The 21,334-nt window shown below is 41.6% G+C and overlaps 1 protein-coding gene across 5 annotated transcripts in view; it reads right to left on the bottom strand.

The window, feature by feature from the left end:
* Positions 1-12,476: 12,476 nt before the first annotated feature.
* Positions 12,477-21,334, bottom strand: part of mtss1 (MTSS I-BAR domain containing 1) — a 45,736-nt gene continuing 36,878 nt past the window's right edge. For 3 of the 5 annotated variants that reach the window (XM_081716993.1, XM_081716996.1, XM_081716995.1), the window contains 5 exons: positions 19,717-19,854; positions 19,328-19,484; positions 18,965-18,991; positions 18,325-18,605; positions 12,477-16,435 (listed from right to left, as the gene is read on the bottom strand). In XM_081716993.1, the coding sequence (XP_081573119.1) occupies positions 15,743-16,435; positions 18,325-18,605; positions 18,965-18,991; positions 19,328-19,484; positions 19,717-19,854 (1,296 nt within the window). In that variant the 3' untranslated portion in view covers positions 12,477-15,742. The remainder of the gene's footprint in view (positions 16,436-18,324; positions 18,606-18,964; positions 18,992-19,327; positions 19,485-19,716; positions 19,855-21,334) is intronic. The other 2 variants (XM_081716994.1, XM_081716997.1) reach the window with 1 other exon arrangement.

Raw genomic sequence — 21,334 nt, 5'->3', positions numbered from 1 at the left:
GTGTGAATGGAGCAGTCATAAAAGGATGAGTGTGTTTTTAGGGAGGTGAAATATATGCTGGAGTATATCTGATTCCCGGAGGACGCTTTACTGTCCCACTCTTGTAATGCATCTCTCTGCCTTCTCTGGTTACCAAGTGAACATGCCTGTAATTGTATATGTGCAATCGGTCAGTCCTATCTTAGTGTTGCATTTGGAACTTGGGCTCTCACATCTCTAGCACATGTGATGATCAAAAAATATCAAAGCTTGATATTGCTTCACAGAGCTAGAGTCACATAACCGTCTTCACCTTCCATACAAATGTCAGTCACTACTCGGGGGGGGGGGGGGGGGGGGGTCTAATGACAAGTAATGGACCCAAGAGGAGGCCAGGGAAGGAAAATTGCTGATATGGAAGGACGGAACTGGTTTTCTTTCTACACTATATAACCAAAATTATGTGGACATCCCTCCTAATTACTGAGTTCAGGTGTTTCCAAGTGCTATTAATGTGAAATGGAAGTGTCTAGGAGCAACAGCTCAGTTGCAAAGTGGTAGACAATGCAAATTCACAGAATGGAGCCACCAAGTGTTGAAGTGTAAGCGTGTAAAAATTGCCTGTGCTCTGTTGCATCACTCACTCCAGAGTTCCAACCTTCCTCTCAAAGTGACATCAGCACAAGAACTGTGCATTTAAAGCTTCATAAAAGAGGTTTCCATAGTTGAGCAACTGCAAACAAGCCTAAGATCACTATGTGCTATGCCAAGCATTGGCTGGAGTGGTGTAAAGCACACCACAACTTGACTCTGTAGTAGTGGAAAGGTGTTCTATGGAGTGATGAATTATGCTTCACTATGGCAGTCTGAAGGACAAATCTAGGTTTGGTGGATGACAGAAGAATGCGATGTTTGCTAGAGGTGGGATATTGGTATGGGACTATTCTTCAGGGTTTATGCTAGATCTCTTAGTTCCAGTAAAGGGTAATGTTAGTCTTGCAGTATACAATTTTAGACAAACCTTAGATAATCTTTGTGGCAACAGTTTGTAGATGGCCCTTTCCTGAGGTCCATAAAAGACATGACAAGTTAAAGATAGGTTTGGTGTGGATGAATTCCAGTGGCCTTCATAGAGCCATGACCTCAATCCCACTGTACACCTCTGGGATGAATTACAATGTTAACTGTGCGCAAAACCTTCTAATCTATCATCAGTGTCTGACCTCACAAATGCTCTTTTGACTGAGCAGCTCATATATGGTAAGGTGTTCACAAACTTTTGGCCATAGAGCATATGATTTCATCATTGTGTGTCCATAAATGGAAACTGTTTTATGCTTTTTAAAACACTTTTATGCTTTGTGCTAAGAGGGAGAAAGATAACAAAGGAATGAATGCTGACAAGACCATAATATGCAGAACGGAATAGGATGTTTAATATTAGGGTTTAATATTAATATTTAGACCACTGGTATTAAAATCTGGATCACAAATCCAAATGTGGTCCTGGATTTTGTAATCTCTTGTAATTGATTAAATGATTAATGTACAGGACTATGTGAAAGTAATAAAAAAACTAGATGGCAATTAACTTTCTCCTTCTGAACTGCGATAAGACCGAGGTGCTACTGCTTGGACTGAAAGATGCAAAAAGCAAATAATCTAGTATTCTACTAAATCTTGATGGATTTTCTGTAACACCCAAAACTGATGTAAAAAACTTAGGTGTTACTACCAACACATGTAATGTTGTTAAAACTGCCTTATTCTATGCATGTAATATTGCTAAACTGAGACATGTATTTTCCTGATCAGATGCAGAGAAATTGGTCCATGCTTTTCTCTTATCAAATTTGGATTACTGTAAGGGTCTTATAACTGGATGCTCTAAAACGTCGCTAAATAAGCTCCACCTTATACAGAATGCAGCAGCCAGAGTCCTAAAAAAATTGCCTTTTGACATATAAAGCACTAAATGGTCTAGCCCCACAGTATCTGCGTGAACTCATTGCATGCTATAACCCACCATGCCTACTGCGTTCTGAAAATGCAGGGTCTCTCTTAGTCCCTAGAATTAGTAAAATTACAGATAGGGGTAGAGCCTTCTCCTATAAAGCATCTCAGTTATGGAACAGCCTTCCAGCTTTAATCTGAGAGTCAGACACACTCCCAATTTTCAAATCTAGGCTAAAGATTTATTTACTCAAGCCTTTAGTTAGCCTTCTGTATATAAAGTTGCAGAGCCTGGGGTCTTAGAGTTTTCTTGTAATCTGAGACATTGACGGTGTTGTCCAGCCACTTCATGCCTTCACTCAGGTTTGAGACTATGATGTGATTGGACTGTTATGTCTCAGAGAGCCCTCAGGACAGGAGTCACCCTGTGGCCCTCCCTTTATTATATTACTAGAGGCCAACCTGCCAGAGTTACATGCTAATCAATGGCATGTCTTCTGTATATGGATATTTTTACAGATCTAACCCAAATAATTTAGTTTTATACTGCATAGATGATTCCAACATTTTATTAGACCTGCTCATTGGCAATAAAGCAAGAAAATGTCTTGGTCTCACCTGTAGATTAATTTATGTTGCCATGTCAGAAACAGCCTACCTAACCTAGACCCACTGTAGTAACTGAGGCTTCCACATCTACACTGAAGTGGCTACTTGAACTAAATATAACATAATCAACCATGGACTGATAACTAGCTGGGCTACCCAGTGGCGTTCTCTTCCTTAATCCTGCCCAGGGAGTTTTTCTTGCCATTGTTGCATTCAGTTTGCTCATGCTAGGGATCTGGACCCAAACATTTATGAAGTCTCACTGTGACAACATGTGTTGTTAAAAGCGCTATATAAATTTGACTTAAGTAACTGGTTGGCCACTGTCATCACACCTGATGCCTAGGTAAAGGGAGGGTGAACAATCTGTAGAACCTGGACCTGGAGGATTGTGCTGTTATTGTGATGTTATTTATCATGCTTTCTAAAATGATGATAAAATATGTTATTGGTATTGTTCATTATAGCCTATAGATTACATTTCATGGAAATGAAGCATGATGAAGGCCAAGTTAAAAACAATGGCTAAATTAAATAAAATATCATATTGCTGGTTACAGAGGAGAGGAAGTTTGCATGTAAAGTTTACAGCAAAGATTAACAAAGACCTTTAAGCAAATTTAAATGCCACCTGCCATTACCAGAAACCAGGTCATAAATTCATTATATCATCATAACTGAAAAGGAGGACACTTAGCAATCTGGAAAGAAAACACTCATTCACTTTTTAATAACCAGTTGGGAAAAAAAAAAAAAAAAAGCCAAACAAAAAAAACCCAAAACAACAACAACAAAAAACTGTCCATGGCATTTAAGATGAATTAAGATGCGTTTGATCAAAGAAACCTAAAGAGAATCCCCTTGTCATTCAACCTCCCACACAGTACACTCACATGCACACACAACCTGCATTAGTGTACTTCAAAATGAGACATGTAGGTGTTATAGCACTGAGGACACCTCTTTTGCTTTTACATTTAACCTTTTCCTGCACACATTGGAAAGATGGCATAAATTTTGGCATTTCCACAATACATGAGGAAAATGAAGACATACAAAGTCTTTCTGATTGCCATGTGAAATGTGTGTGTGTGAGAGAGAAGCATTCTTCTCATACAAAATGAGAACTTGTGCCACGAGGAGTGTGTGGATTTATACAGTGGAGAGTGAGACACGCCTGTCCTCAGGGCTATCCCAACCGTTAGAGTTGGGAAACATTGGAGTGTGTTGCAATCCCTTATCCTTTTTCTTGTGGGAAATTTTTTTTTCTGTGTACCTTGGGATATAACTTTTAACTCTTTGCTGGATCACAGTTCCTTAATATTATGACGCTAAAAAGATGGGCATATAAATATGCAGCGAGTAATTTTAAATTGCTTCACAAAATAGGACAGCCAGGGAATGTGTGATATCTCTTTATTAGATGGCATTACTTTAATATTTAATATTAGGATATTAGATATTAGCTGTAAACACATATTTCCAGAGAGCCTATATGTAGAGCCAGACATAGTTATACTGAGAAAGCCAGTATAGAGCTGCTGTATTAGACATTGTTTAGTGGCACTGTGGGTAAATCCAAATGGAACTGGTGGCACTGAGTACACATTAACTGCGCCAGTAGGGCTGAGTGCAGCCTTAGTTGCCACGGAGACCAGTATTTTACTATGTACGGAGGGAATGTCTGTGTGGGGGCAAATCAAATCACTCCCTTCACAGAAAATAATTACGGATAAGGGACCAGAAAAGGCCCAGACAGGTCTGGAGGATGTCCTGCTATGTCCTGCGGCACGCTCTCTTTTGCTCCTCATAACAGGCCATCTGAAATCATCTGGTGTACATGGACTTCATTCAATGAAGGGAGTTGCTTACCTGATCTCTGTGAAGAGGGGGTGGATTTTTCAGGAATTGTATGAAGAGAGAGGACCAGGCCCATGTGAAACCCTAATGGTTTGGTGTAGGATCTCTGACATCTCATCCTGTATATAATTATATTTCAAATCCAATTAAATAGTAAGATCATACAAAATATGCAAATAAAGAAGCCAAATGCACGAGTTGTCAAGACTATTCTTCTGCCCCACTGGGTATTTCAATTTCAGCTTGCTCACACAGAGTGATATATGTGTGGGTAGGTAACCCTATGGGGAATTATAGCTTTATAGTAATAAGTAAGGCATCTAAAGGAAGCTGGTGATAGAAATCACTGCACCACAGCACTGAATCATGCATTCCTCCTCTACGACCAGGCTCTTACGTGAGGGAGTGGAAATTTCTGAATCCTTCTTCTCTCAACAAAGGAATGTTTCATGATTTCATAAGTTTACATTAGCACTCAATCTACAGTGTCAAACTTACAAAACACAGCCCCACACATGCGCGCACGCGCACACACAGTTATATGGGCTGATTCAAACCACAAAAAAAGAAGTGATTATTATATTTTTGGTATTTGATTTAATATATTTGTATGAGAGAGATTTTTTATTTTACATATTCAATACATTTGCAACTAATTAATTCATTATGTTTCAGGAGAAACATTAAAGGCATTTCACTTCAGTTTGGATGAACTACCAAATGCTGTTTGTTTTAGAGGATAAGAGTTCATGGGACCATGGCAGTTGGACAGTTGGACTAGCAGTTGGACTAGCTGCATTCTATAGGCTCTTGCTGCTCTGTCCATTTGCACTCTTCTGATATTAAGGACTGTTAACCACAGACTGAAGGATCAAATTAACTCTGATTTTATTACCTCTAAAATTCAGGATTAACTATTGCTAACTCAAAGTGCACTCACACTTAAACAGCACTCCACACTAACACTATCTGGATATTCTCATTCACATATTCAAGCAGCCTTATAGTTGCATGTCCTTAACCACAAGCATGTCTCTACATATCCTGAGTGGGTTCTCTAGCATGACCTGAAGTCCATTGGACAAATGTCCCCCACCCCATTTTATAGCATGCGGATTATACCCTTTGAAGAGTGTTTCTGCTTAGGTTACATTCTTACCACGTCAAGCTGCTAAATGCTCAATTTACTTTGTGGAGTGACATGGATCTGGACTGGCTTTCACTGGTCAGATATGTAGTCAGAGCTTTCGGTCCTTGTCCGGCAAATGCCACAACTGTGGATGGAAGCTATGCATCCAGGTTTTCGTGAAGACATGAATCTTTCCCAGTACCCAGCAACCAATGACAATAGCTAGAGGCTGAGATTAGAAGCACAAGGGAGGAGCTACTAAGGCTCGGTGAAATGTTAAGAAAACATAGTCCTAACATTTGGTTAAATGTAGAAAGAACATGTTTTCTAAATACATTAAGTGGCATGTCACTAAAAATACATACTTTCTAGACACAAAGAATTTCCTCCATGATTTCCTCAGTGTTGCATTACCCAGTTTGGATTTTAGGTTTAGAACTCCTAAAAAAATCTTTGCATTTTCCAACATTGACCCAGTGGGGAAAAGAAAGAAAACAAAGCATTATAAGGAAAATGCGCCACCAAAAATGACCTTATAGGCTAATTCTGAGTGTCACAGATCCAGACACATGAAATCCTGCCATGCAGATGGAACAAAGCACAGAAAGTTTGCGCTGACAAGTAAGTCATTTCAATGGTGTTTCACAACAGCTGGAAAATCCAGTGTGCATACTTGGATCCAGACTGCTAAAGCTTTGTTCAGAAAGAGAATGTAAGTAGTTAAGTGAAATGTGTAACTGTTTTGAATACTAGGCCAATGAATAGCAATTTGGAATATTGTAATATAGGGCTGAGTTGATGTAACATGTCTGTAGTTGATGACAAAGAAAGCAGCAACTTTTGAAACAGTATATTTATAATGAGATGCCCAGTTTTTCTTCAGGAGTAAATGTACTAGCAATGTAAATACATTAAATTCACTGTCAGAATTAACACATTGTGTATACACTGGCACATTAGAGTAGTATAAGTAACATCCAATTTACACCAGGGTTCAGTGAATATTTCTTATAAAAATTTCAGCCTGGCTAGTAATTTTGTTCAACTCCATCAGAAAAGTTTTATTTCTAATGTGCCAGCATTCATGGTCCTTTTGGCTCATTAATGCATCAAGAGTGTGCATATCTGGTATGGAAAGACCAGCAACTCAATAAAAGGTCATCATGTTAGTGGATCTTGACTTTAACCTTTGCTGATGAAGACCAAAATACTCTGAGAAACACCAATACACGGGGCCTAACTGCCCTACTAGGGAATTCTGTAGTCGACCCTTTCAGCTCTGCAGTTTACCTGCTCTATACAGCAGAATGTCATTAATCAGTAACCCTGCTGTTATCACACATCAAATACACAGCGGCTCCCAGACTTGGCCCATGCAGTCAAAGCCGTCTGCTTGACACATGCTTGATGATACGCCTCTTCACAGTTCCTATCTTAAATTTCCACTCTCCAGCATGCAGGGAAATTGTGCCAGGACGGGGCGCCTTTTCCTGGCCAGCGGCCATCCGGTGGTCATGGTACCATGCACGTGATGCCAGATGACCTGATCGCACTGTACCAAGTGCAGGAATGACGAGGCACAAACGTGCATGTGGTCTTGACACCAATATCTGATGTAAGCGATGCTTTATCACTGGGTTACCATGCAAAGCTAACTGTACCCCTGATCTCGGATCAGTCCAAGTGTATGGGACTGTGCTAAAAGAACCACCAGCAGACGTGGCAACCTACAGCCTAAAATTACCTCCTAAGTGGCACCGACATCAGGCTTAGATCAGATGGCCACCCACAAAGCTGTTAGACTATGATTATGACTTTTTTCTTTAAAAAGGTAAGCAACCAAACAGAAGATGAGCCTAAAAGAATATTCCATCCCTGACTGAAGGAAAAGTTAAGGAAAAAGTGACATAAGATATACAGAGACATATAGCCTGAGCAGTGGTAATTCTTCCACAGAGTCTAGGATAGAGGAAATTGTGTGTGTGTGTCGGGTAAGGACCTCTCCTCCCCTCGGTGAACTGCACACATTGCAAGCCCTGAGAGGGTGACGGGGGAATTTGACTAACGGTGCTTCCTGGTAACAAACTCCCTTCCCCCATCACAACACTGAGCTTGAGCCTGGAGCCACATCAGGACACACACATACACATCCCCAAATATACATACAGTTACTTAAGGGTAGTGGCAGCTGCTTCACTTGAACCCAATAGAACATTTGAACAGACACTGAATAACCTGCTAGATAACGTAAATGGACCAACACACACACACACGCAAGTATAAGTAACGTATGTGTGTGTAACAGATCAAGGCACCAATGCCTATACTGACACGCAGCAACCTACTTGAATCACCTCAGTCATACCAGAACACTACTATTCAATCACAGATCATATCAGTAGTTAACCTCAGTTCCTCCTTTTTGATACTGAGTTGCATTGCTCCTGCACTAACAGCAAGTATCATTCTGACTGTGTCTGAGCCCCCTGGGAAACAAAAACTGGGGGAATTCTGTCTCCAGGACTTCAGAGAAGCAACTTTCAGAGTTCATGTGTTGTCTGACCATGTTGCATTCTACTGTATTCTACCTTGGCCCCTGAGGGGGAGAGCGTGAAGGAGAGTGAGAGAGAGTGAGAAAGCAGTAGACTGTGAAGGAAAAAGAGAGGCCTCTTGCTCCAGGGTGCATGGTAAACACACACCTGGGAACACTCACATGCTCAGCCACTGAGAAAAGGGGTGGGTGTGCAAATAGGGATTGAGAGGGAGGGACCATGAAGACGAACATAAACACGTGAAGCAACACTGTGATAAGGGTGTGTGTGTGGAGGGGGGGTTCTTATGTCTTTTTCAAGGAAATGGGCCCTCTCATGTTCTCATGTGGAAATGCAGCACATGGAACTGTAATGACCACAGGACACGCTCCTTGTGATTGGCCCGCTAAGATGGCCAATATTGTAGCTCTTCTCATGCAGCTGCTTCCAACCAGAAAGTGGTTAAAGCCTTCTCCAAAACCACACTCATACAGAGTCACATTAGGCAGCATAAGTGTGGTTTTGAGAAGGAAAATAGCATCATGGCCTATCAATTGGGTAACAACTGGTACAGATCCAATTTGAAAGATTTCTGTTCAGAATCTGTAGATCTAAACTTGTACTGGTACTGAGATGCGATCACTGCAGCCGACAGCAAGAGAGAGATGGTCCCTCCCAGCCTGAAGCCAAGCGCCCATGTGACTGCAACGAAAGCTGGAGAGTATAAGCTCTACAGTAATAGCAACAGTTAACACTTGCTGATCTCCTTCCTCATTCCCCCCTCCCCTCACCGCTCCCACCATTTCTCTCTCTAGTGCAGGAGTTTCTCTGAAGAATGCATTTTTGGCCACGTGCCAGCTTCTGCACAGCGCTGGCGGGAACAGACCCTCCCTTTGTCAGAAAGTGCACGCCGTTCCGGAATCCTTTGCCAGTCAGCAGGCTGCTCTGCCATTGGCTGGCTGCTTCGCGCGCTTTCGCTCCCCTCGCGCAGCCGGTAGAGTGTGGAACAAAAGGTCATCGAGGCTACGCTACTACAGAGAGCTACAACCACACGCTCTCCGGCTGCCTCCCTCTGAAAGGTAACACCAGCATGCTCTGGATATACTGGGAAATGGGGTGGAGCTATTAAAAAAGGCACCATGGTAGATATGTTGACCTCAGTGTGATGCTCTGAACTGACACTGATATGCTTTTAACTGGGCTTGTGTTCTGGAGGTTTAGAGTACATGTGCTTGCTGCTAGTGGAAAAAACAGACCTAGATCAACACAACTTTTACAGTCCCTGGACTATAGTCTCTGGACCACTGAGTGAACTATTGGTCCTAAGTTGACTCTGTACTTTCCAGGTCTTGCTGTGAGGATTAGTGGTCTCACATGCGCTCTCATAAGTGTATCTTATTAACCAATATTACAGGAGCACCTAGTGGTAAAGGAAGGCCAGTGGCGATGTTTCTACTGTATGAGAGGTCATTAAGTACTTTAAGCATGTGATGTGCTCTGTTGTGAAGTTCCTCAGTGAAGCCTGGGAGAACTGAAAGAGACAGTGGTAGAACATGCTTCTTGGGGCAAACCAAACTTCACTACCACAGGATCCACACATGTACACTGTGTTCATTTATCTCAGTTTTCAACCCACACACACACACACAATCTGTTGTTCTCTGCTTTCAGGACACACCCACTGACCTCGTAACTCACGTGTCTAACAGCAGCAACATGTTTCCGTTTCCACGGCTACAGGAGACAGGGCCAGCTGTCTTTTGGCGGGAAAGCTACCTCACAGTGAAGAAATGCTTTTGTTTTCTTTTTTTAAATCCCTTTTCCTGAGAAAATTTGGAACAGCCACTGGCCCCCAGAATACTGGATGTTAACTCCTTCACAATCACCCCTTCTCCACCATATTACACTGGCCATAAAATCTAATTGGTGTCTCTTTGTTAATGACCAAACTCAGTTAAAAACGTTTATGATCCATTTTATCACATTGAACCACATCTTTGAAACCATTCGTCCTGGACTTTATTGCAATGTGAGGAAAGGACACTGTAAAATACCTCCCAATACCAAACCACTACTATTTGCAAACTGATACAAAGTCCAGCTTGTCAATAAGACACTGTAGACTGCAATGAAAATAACAACTGATTTGTTTCTCAACACTGAATCAGACCACGTGAACATCACAAGTTAGTCCACATCCAGAACTAAGAATGGCAAGTTGTCCCATCGTTCTGTCACATGGCTGACAGTGAGGCTGTGACCCTGGCAGGAGCACAGGTTGAGCTAACTGAGGAAGTCCAGCTTTCTTTGTTTGTAATGTTTTACCACAAATATGTTGTAGGGGTTAGGATGTCCTCTTAACTAAACCTTTGAACTCACTGTTCATTTAATTGTACTTACCTGCTTTATGTACTAATAGCCCTGACCACTTTATAACAAGACTAAGTACTTAAGAACAAAGTGAGAGCAAAGAGTGAATGAAAGTAAACATTTTAAGATACCAGGAACTTTTTAAATCAGAGGTACACACACACATGCACTGAGTCGATAGATATGTCAAGCTGCCCTTTTTCTGCTCCAAATACTATACATGAAAGCCTATTGGCAGAAGACTCCCCCAAATTGAAACTCTCATATATCATCATAACACCTCACATATCTCAATTGATTTATATGTAATGGTAACTGACCCTTCTACAAAGCAAAAAATTGGAAACTCTGTTGTCAATATTTAAAAATAGTGTAATTTAATATCATATAAAAATCTTTCACCCGTTTGCTTTACAAGAAAGCGACTTTAGAGAAAGTAATTTCAAGGATGGACCTACACCTTAAATCAAAATTGTAATATAAAATATATACACATCTTAAAACACACATGTAATGCAAATGTGTACTACAAGTACTGTACTTGAGTTTTTGAATAGGACAGAATAATTGAATAATGGTTACTGTTAGGAGGGAACAACAGGGCTCTTATATAGTTTGGACTACATTATCATTATTGTACTAGTTTTGGCATGTGACATCCAAAGATACATACAGATGTTGTCAATTCTGAGGTGATCCTTCCTCAACTCGTTTATTTGGTATCTGACCTTGTAATGGTTAAACCATAGACATAGGTTCACAACCCTTTCACAAATCTGCACACAATACGATAACACACACACACACACACACATGGAGCAATCCATCGATCAAATCCGTCCAGTGTTATGTTCTGTGGCTTAGGAAACTGCATGGCACAGGGCCAGTAGTGCTGGCTAATGTAACACTCGAAATGACTCAGTACACAAGTGCAGGTCTGGCATTGAAATACACTGAGTCACTCCCTGTAAAACGCACCCCCACACCCACCTAATCTCCCTGTTTCAGGGGATTCTGTTGAGAACATTACCTCTTAGAAACTCGGTAAAGGTTTTCTCAAATGGTGAAGCCAAAAATGGAATACAGAGGCAAACAAACAAGGGAAGAGTGAACTAATTGAAGGAAAGAGGTAGTAACAAAAGTGAGTGCTGAGATTTGCCCTTAATTACATGACTCAAGACCACATTAATATAATTTAGCTTTAACCATCACTCGTCTACAATGAGGTATTACCAGCTAGCGTTTAAAAAAAAATAAAATAAAATAAAATATATATATATATATATATATATATATATATATATATATATTTTTTTTTTTTTTTTTTGACATTTTTCTGAAGTGTCTCATAGTTTGAAATAGCGGCAGGTTTACGCGTATAAACTACACATTACCTGAAGGAATCTGTCTTGAATGAGACGAGTCTAAAGAACCATTCTCCCCAAATGGCAATTTCACTACAGGAAGCAGCGTCGTTCTAGTGGAAATGACGGAGAATGGATTTTCTAGTGTACAGCGACCTCTTGTGTTCATGAGAACAGTTTGTGGCTAGTGAGACCAAAGCGGTGAAATAGCGGTGCAATACTGTATGGCATTTAGAGAAGATGAGATCACCGGTTTAATGGGATTGGCAGACTCACAGCACCTATAAAATGCCTCGTCATGATGACTCATCTCCTCTCTTCCCAATAGAATCTGGATGATGCAGACTGAGTCATAGCTTTAAATAACCAGCTACAGTAAACAACAGATTCTCTGACATCATCTCTCATGCATTTGAGTCACTCAGATGTGATTTAGATAATTTGATGACAGACAGATGTGATGTTGGTTTCCTGTCAGATGTATAGCAAATAAAGTATACTGCATTTCAGGAATAAAGATAAAAGTAATACATCTAAGAAGTGTGAATACATTGTCAACTAACATGGTAATTTCACAAGATTGCAAGGGGACTAAATTCAGATAACTGGAACAATAGAGAGCGCATACAGTGCAGTTCAGCAGAATCAAGTAACTCAATAAGGGACTCATATAATTCAATATACTCTCTTTTCAAACAATGTTATATTTTCCAATCCCACATTTCATTTTTAAGGCTTCAGCATTGACTACACAGACAATTAGACAGTCAGCATTGCACAGAGAGGAAGATATCTAACACAGAGATCAACTCTTTTACACAGCAACCAGGCAAAAAGAACTGTGGAGCTTTCTGTCCAAGCACTGTGGCATGTTGGTCTTCAATACAAATATCCAAAATGGGACTCTAAGAGAATAAGAGAATCCAAAACCAGCATTTTTAATGAGTCATCTTGTAACGTGATGCACCCAGGAACATGGGATAAGATATGAGGAAAAGCTTGGGCAGGGCAACACTAATGTATTGCTACTTACAGGGCAAAGGAAGTGTAGAGTTGGAAATGAACTGAAAGCTGTTTTAGTTCATTACTTTTACCACACTGAGTTGCACATTCCATAATTCTGTGAAAGTGAGAACTCCCTGAAGGGAAAGTTTCTCACATTCACTTCATTCCATTTATTCCACTGTGTGCACTGGTCACACCCTGAAAGAAGCTGACTCAGCTTCCAACACTCATCATTTTGTTCAAAAGAAATTGATAAAAGGAATCCATTCAGAAATCCCATATGAACAGAGGACTTTTGCCATTTACCTAAAATAAAGATTTGTATAAACAGGACCTGGACTCTCATTTCTTCAAGATTTAGCTTGCCTCAACACATGGTGCTTAATGGTGTTCAAAAGAACAGCTTTTATAAATGCATATAATGAATTACTCAAGACTGTCTAGCTTCTGTTAGTGTGTAGTATGAGCAGTATGACAACAGCACAACAGCTGAAAGGTAATCCTACAGTAGCTGCAAACTAATCCTACAGGGAGTGGGGGGAAAGAAAAATAAAGAAAAATAAAAAGAGATAGAGCGCTGTGGAATATGATAAAGAAAAGCAAATTGTGTAAGCCCTACCCTATAAGGACGTGCACACAGATTAACTCAAACATCCCTGTGAGACATTAACAACAAACATCACTTTATAAGTTTATGTCCACAGGTTTTCCAATCTCATGAACATGTTAGAGCAGGAAACTAAATGAAGCATGGCACCAGCTGCTGCCAAGTGAGAATATGGACTATATTCACAGAAAAGTGTCTCAAACCAGACTGCTCAACAGAATTATATCAGGCTATATGAAAAGCCTATCAATTTCCAAATGTCTCATATTTTAAAGCATTATTTCTGAGGATCCTTTGTTATGTATATGATGATAATCAGCCAAATCAATGCAAATGTCCTTTGACCTGTGCTTGCTTTAACGAATGTGACAGGAATTTCAAATTAGGCCCTGACCCAAGTTAGACCATAGACATGAATGGTCTTCAGCTTTACTAACACTAGAGTGCTTTACATTGATATAAGGCTCACAATGTCAAAAAATGGTGGCTAGACAAATGTAGGGTGATGGCCATGGCAATGTACATTTTGTCCAAAAGCTGATAACCCGCATGAGCATTTTTTGTGAATGAGGCCAACAAAGCAAGTAGAACTACGATGAGTGCAACCAGTCCAAACAGAAAACCCTAAAGTCATTCTCACTTCAAATCAATTTTTCAGGAAATGCAGGTAAATTGGTATTAAACAAAAACTTAAAATGTAAGAACGCTGGCAGAAGAACGACATAAAACATGTTTCTTTACAGCACATCTTATAAAAGACTTTGCCTCAAATGCCAAGGACAACAGGGAAGAAAAACATACAAACGCTTAAATCTACAGTGGAAACGAAAAAATAATTATTCTGAACAACATAGCAAGTCAACATTTCAAAACCACAAAACACCATGAAACCACAATGTGGACATTCCTGCCATAGTTCTTTGATGTCAGTATTCAGTCCAGCAGGTTTCTCAAGCATGCCATCAGGAGAGGGTGACGAACTGCTGATTTTCCGTTCTAAAAGATTTCAAGAAGCTTGGTGTTTGCAGCGGTACATGGGTGTGAGGTTTAATTACAGCCCTGCTCCATTGTTGTTCAATTTGATAAAGTCTAGTGGGTGCCAACCTCAAAGGGAAGACTTGCTTTTCAACTGGCCCATTTCAAGGGGAATCACAAATACCAACAGCAAACTAGACCAAAAGTTATGTTGTCCTTTTGAAGAATAATAATTGTATCAAGAACGCATGGACATGTATATTGCTCTAATATAAAACATTTCTAAATCATACAACAGGCTTACTTGCCAGTGTAAAAGCTAAACGACTAGTTGCTAATTCTGTATTGGTGTCCTTGGCTCTGTGCATTTCATAACTTTAACATTTCATAGCATTAACCTGAATGCCTCTTTTTAAAAAGCAAAAAAGAACTCTAAACTATTTCAGAAAACAAATTATATATACTGACAAACTCAAGAATTATTTAAATAACCATTTTCCAGAAAAACATATCCCCAATTCAGTATCTAGTCTTTGAAAACAGAAAAATATCAATGGGTTATAACTATTTTAGGTATTTCCACAACCCCCAAAACACTTTTGTTGCAATTAACTTTGACAGAAATGTTCATGAAGAGTCCTGTCACTTGCCTTTCCATTATGGTCAAATGATTTGTACTATTCCAAATCAAATAAGGTCACAGATAAAAGCCACAGTGCTGCTTCATGGATGCCTCATATGTTCAGATACAAGCAAGAGAAGAACGGTTCACTTTTCCAGCTCTTCGGTTATTAAAGCAGCTGCTTTCACCCACCCACCCACCCCACCCCTCTACTTTTGTTTAATAATCTAAAGTAGTCTTTGGGCAGATAAAGGCAGCAAGGCCATGTTCTATTACCCTGCAGATAAAACTATACAAAAATAGATGCTCAAGACTCACTTAGTCAAATAAAACAACCAACCAAACAAAAAATTACAGTAAAGTCTTTCCATTGTTCACTAATATATACAAACTCAGATTTTACTTTATTTCTCACTATAACCGTACAATAAGATTGAGGAAAGAAACATCATTTGCTCAATGAAGATATATAAAGAATTAATTTTAATAAATCTTAAATTCCAATCCTCACTGTGTGTCTATCTCCCCCCCCCCCCCCCCCACCCAAAAAAAAAACAGATTATCTTTAATTTATTGAGCGTGGACATTCATACGGACATGGCACTGATTAAGAGGCGTTGCCATGAAGTTCCCTTATTTTAGCACAGTGTAGCTGAACTCCCTTAAAACCAAACAGTACCAAACACAGGAAAACAGAATGTTAACCTAGCCCAGAAGACACAATGAGGCAGTGTTCGCTCAGTTGAGATAGTTGGCAGTGATTAGAGGTGCTGAGCGATCGTTGGTAAGCGTCCTGCGGAGCTTCACGCCCCTGCGGATCATGCTCAGCATGTCACCGCCGCCGGCTGGGATGGCGGCGGTGGCGGGGGCCACTCTGGCAGGCGTGCCTTGGGTAGGCCTACCAGAGCTGCTGTGTGGTGCCGTGGTGTGCTGGGATCCTTCATGCTGCCGGTGGGCCTCCTGCTGCGTTGGCTGCTGCTGTAATTGGTGGTGCAGACGCTCTGGGTGGGGCTGCTTGAGGAGCTGTGCGTGCTGAGCCGGTCTGTGCTGTGGCAGGTGCTGATACTGTGGTTGGCTGTAGTTCTGCTTGTGTGCAGGGTTGTGCTGCTGTGGATACTGTGGCTGTTTTGGTGGCGGCTGAGGCTGCTGGCTGGCGTACTGGTGATGCGGTCTCTGCTGCTGCTGCTGCTTACTCGTTTGATAGTTTTGCTCGCTGTTGCCTCCTAGTGGAGGCCCTGGGAACATCGCATAGTAAGGAGGTGGCATTGCGCTCAGGCTCTGGGTGGAGATGCAGAGTGAGTGTCTGGCGTGGGCCAAGTCTGAGCCGTGAGGCTGGGGTGTTTGGGCTGGTGGTGGCATAGTTACTGCCTCCTCACGCTCACTGCGGCCAGGACCCAAGCCTACTGTGGACACAGACGGCTTCAGGGGCACCTAGAACATAGATGGAGCATACTGATACTCTATCGTTAAAATTATATGCTTTTTTAAAACGTAAGTTACATTAAAACATAAAAGACTAACTAATCAACAAAAGTACAGAATAATTTCCGTTCTGCATAATTAAACTGATCAGCCTCCTTGGACATGACGTGACACTAAAGATGTCAGATGCAGTAATTTTACAGCATTTAGCAAATGCTCTTATCCAGAGCGACTTACAAAAGCGCTTTGTCATTCACTCATAAAATACATCCTAGCCAGTACAGCAGGTTAGAGTTCAAGATGCCATTGAAAAATATTATAAATATTTAGGGTTACTGTAATTATGTAGGTATAATATATGTAGACGCTATCTTTTATTTAGAACCTACAATTAATCACAATTTTACTAAAACACTTAAAAATTAAATAAACATAAGTACAATACAATTGTTAATTTTTCCACTGTAGGGTACTCTGGGATATGTGTGTTATATCACTTTGGAAGTGTAGACATTTTTAGCTGAACTTAAGTATTTTTAAATTGGTTAGTTGCTTCTAGTCATATTAACTGTGAAAACATAAAAGAACTTTGATGCCTGATTGTAGCCTTTACTCTGGCCTTTAGCAACAAGACTTTTTACTCTTTTTACTGAATGACACAGTCACCATGGAGAATGTTCCGAGTCACCCCATTCCTGTTCCACACAGTAGTCCACATGAGCCAAAATGGGAATATGACATAAGTGACTGGGCTCAACAAGCCTATGGCTTTTAGCCACTGTTCCACCAGATGGGAGCAGTAGTCACAAATTTATACTCATCTTCTAAAAGAGGCATTTTACGTTTGCTCTTACTGCTACTAAATGCTTCAAACCAAGTGCCAAATATCCTGAAGACCTCAGATATGCAAGGCAAATGTAACTTAGGGGCTCGACCTTGCATTTTGGTGCTGGTAGACTGGGATGTCGGACCACGGGTAATGATGGACCTTATTAACTTCCTTGGATAGCATGGGCCCTCTAAAAGCCTCTGAAATAAATAGATGTTGGTTTTCTAATTTTGTGTTATCACAGAAATAAATAATACGATTGCAGAACTTTTATCTAGGGATGGTTGGAGGTCCATTAGGAAATGTGTGCCCAGAGCACCATCCACTACTGAACATGCAGACACACAAACTTTCATGCACACATTGGTGGGGCAAGACTGCAATATTAGCAACAGTGTCAAAAAGATGGTGAACACAATCTAGAACAATGTTAAAAGTCCAGTGAAGATAGCCAGCAGTAAGCACAGTAACACAAACATGACAAAAGAACATTGAATGACCTGCCTCTAAAAATCACCAAGAACCATTAACCTCAAAGATGCAGAAAAATACTGTTCTTTTGAACAGGTCAGAGTAATGGAAGTTATGAAAAGCTTGAAATGCATGCCAGGGACAAAACCAATGCCAAACTATAGCACACCACATCTCACTCTCTCACACAACCTCACAAGAAATATCTGGAGGTAGCATCATGGTTCGCAACTGGCCTTTAAGTGATCCCTTCTGTGATTTAGTGCAGAACCCTTGCAACCCTAGCTGAAGAAAACAGCACCACAAATGATCTTATAAACATCGCATTGGCCAGTCATCTCTATGCTGAAAGCAGGATAAAACACGTGCCAAAAGCCAGACCTCTGATTCCTTCTTAGCGTTTTATCATGTGTCATTTGATCTAAGCTGCCTGAATATGCTACATTCTTCTAGAAGCCCCCCCCCCATTGGCAACTCCCTTTAAAAAACAAGACATCATCATAATCATCATCATCATCATCATCCAACCCCAGACAAATCTCACACAAAACCTTACATGCGAACAGGCCGGTGCATGTAGCCTGGCGGGCTAAAGTACCTGTGGTGTGCAGATGGGTATGGGCACACCACCGCTGATGGTGCCCCGCCGCGCCACGCTGGGCTTGCTGGAGGGTTTGCGGCGGATGGTGGCCGTATGTGGCTGGCGTGGCAGGGGCTCGGGGTCGACTAGCAGGCTGACAGTGGACGCCGGCCGTCTGCTCTGGAAGAGGTTGCGGTAGTTCAGGCTAAGGTCACTGTTGCGCGGGACGGTGCAGGACTTGTCGAAGTCTAACTGACTGCAGGCATCGTCTCCGCCGTGAAGAGAGATGTAGTCATAATCTGAAAGGAAAGGAAGACAGAGGAAGAGGAGGCAGTGAGGAGAGCATTATCAGTATGATCAGTATTTAGAAGGTTTTTATCAGACGTCACATGTGGGGCAAGCTCGAAGGCAACACTGAAGGGCTTAACATGCAAGAGTGGACTTTTCTGGGATGCGCAATGGAAACTCTCCACAGATGTCTTAATGCACACATACACGCACGCACACATGCACCCACACACAGGCACAATATATTGCACTGTGTACAATGGTATTGCTTCACTGAACAGAGCCTTTTTGAAAAGGTCTGACAGTTCATGATTAACAGAATGAGAAATCAAATCACATCCAATCTGTACAGTACCAGCAAGAAACCTACCATATAGAGGAGGTTCTTTCTTTACTGCTGTAAAAAAACAATAAAGTGCATTTAACTCGTATAAAAAAAAACCCCACGGAGCCACATTAACAGCGATCTGGTATGAGATGCGAGTCTGCTATATTTTGTCCCACGTAAAACATGTCAAACTTTGCCATATATAATCTTCAGATTGTTGCCCATAGTGAGTGATGTCAGTGTTTGACATGCACCACACTCCCCAGCAAAGATGAGGGCAGAGGAAAATACAATCACAAAAGTGGTTTACTTATTAGTAATAAGCAATGATCCAAAGATAGAAAATACACACACACTCCAGGGACGTGCATTTGAAGAGGGGTTCATGCATGTGTGTGCACTCACCATGCTGTGAGGGTATAGTGTCTTCGGAACAGGATGGTGTCGTTGTCTGGGTGCTATATCCACTGGAGCAGTGGAGAGAGTCTCGACTTGTCCGGGGAGCCTCAGAGTTCAGGCTGCTCCCCAATGCTAGCGCCAGCTGCTCTCTGGCTGTCTGTGGCTATGAAGAGAGCAGACATCCAGTCAGCACACAGCATGAGATAAAATAAACCTCACACAGACGTTAAACTACAAACTTGATTTGAAAAGCAAGCGCAAAACCATTTAATATCATTAATAAAATTTACATTCTTAAAACACAGAATAGCAAGGATGTCCAGTGCATGTAGCTATATCTAGCCTTTGAGTCACTCTATGTGTGTGTGTGTGGAGAGAGAGAGAGAGAGATGTACCTTTCCTGATGCGGACTGAGCTCTGGTTCTTTCTCCTTGTCCACTGTAGGCATGGTGTGGTGGAGGCATAGAAGTACCGTTCTCTGTGCCAGGTGCATTCTGACTTGCCCAGGACTGTCTGTTGACAATGCACTGGTCCTATTGAGCATGAACGCATGCGTGCGCGCACACACACACACACACACACACACACACACACACACACGCACGCACACACAAAACTGTTAATTTGACAAGAGCACACAAGTATGCAAGATGTAACATTGTAACCCAAAGACACGACCCAACCCATTCACATCACATGACATTATCCTATACCACTACATACATGCCACAAGCCACCTAGAATGTATTGTGGTGACTAAGCCTACTATGTATATATGAGGAAAGGGAGAAAGCACAGTGGTCTGGTGTGGTTCTCAGTTGAAGATGGATGGCTTGTGTCTAGATGCTGTAGGGCTCGGTGTGCCCACACTGTTACAGCAGGGCTCGGTGTGCCCACACTGTTACAGCAGGGCTCGGTGTGCCCACACTGTTACAGCAGGGCTCGGTGTGCCCACACTGTTACAGCAGGGCTCAGTGTGCCCACACTGTTACAGCAGGGCTCAGTGTGCCCACACTGTTACAGCAGGGCTCAGTGTGCCCACACTGTTACAGCAGGGCTCAGTGTGCCCACACTGTTACAGCAGGGCTCAGTGTGCCCACACTGTTACAGCAGGGCTCAGTGTGCCCACACTGTTACAGCAGGGCTCAGTGTGCCCACACTGTTACAGCAGGGCTCAGTGTGCCCACACTGTTACAGCAGGGCTCAGTGTGCCCACACTGTTACAGCAGGGCTCAGTGTGCCCACACTGTTACAGCAGGGCTCAGTGTGCCCACACTGTTACAGCAGGGCTCAGTGTGCCCACATTGTTACAGCAGGGCTCAGTGTGCCCACATTGTTATAGCAGGGCTCAGTGTGCCCACATTGTTATAGCAGGGTTCAGTGAATTTTGGATAAGGCATTCTGAGAAGTGGCTGTCTAGAGTTAAAAAAACACACACCCAAACCTCAAACAACACAAAATTGAACTCAACACACCTACAAACATGCAAATTAATGTTGGAAAACTAGCTAAAACATGTGCAAGAGTTAAATTGAGCATTTCAACAGAATAGACCAAAAACAGGTCTTGAAAGTTCAAACTGGAGTCCTTGTTATAATCCTACTGATGTCACAGTTGCCATGACGACAGCACCAGTCCCTCTCCTCAAAGCAGTTCACTTGGTTCCACATAATCCCACATAATCTCTGCATGCATACAGCCCCTGTGTCTTCATGAAATCTTGCTCATGCTAGCCAGGATTCTGTTTTTCCTGTCTGCACCACTATCACCAATGAAGACCGGTGAGGACATAGTTCCTATCTGTACCTGAGGGCAGCTTCTGTGCCACTCCTGCACAACAAGTCAGTTATCATCTTCTAACACAGCAGATTCAGCAGCTACTCACTGACTTCTTCTAATAATGTATAAACAATCTCCCATCACCACTATTTTTGCTATCAATGTTGAAGACGTTCAATGTTCTATTTTTGTTGACTGTTCAAGAGCTCTGATAGTTGTTATAGTTCAGGTGGC

This window comes from Electrophorus electricus, chromosome 7 (genome assembly GCF_041902795.1).
Source record: "Electrophorus electricus isolate QZ-2024a chromosome 7, ASM4190279v1, whole genome shotgun sequence".
NCBI lineage: Eukaryota > Metazoa > Chordata > Actinopteri > Gymnotiformes > Gymnotidae > Electrophorus > Electrophorus electricus.
The sequence above is the reverse complement of the archived record's forward strand: the minus strand, read 5'-3'. Positions and strand labels throughout refer to the sequence as shown.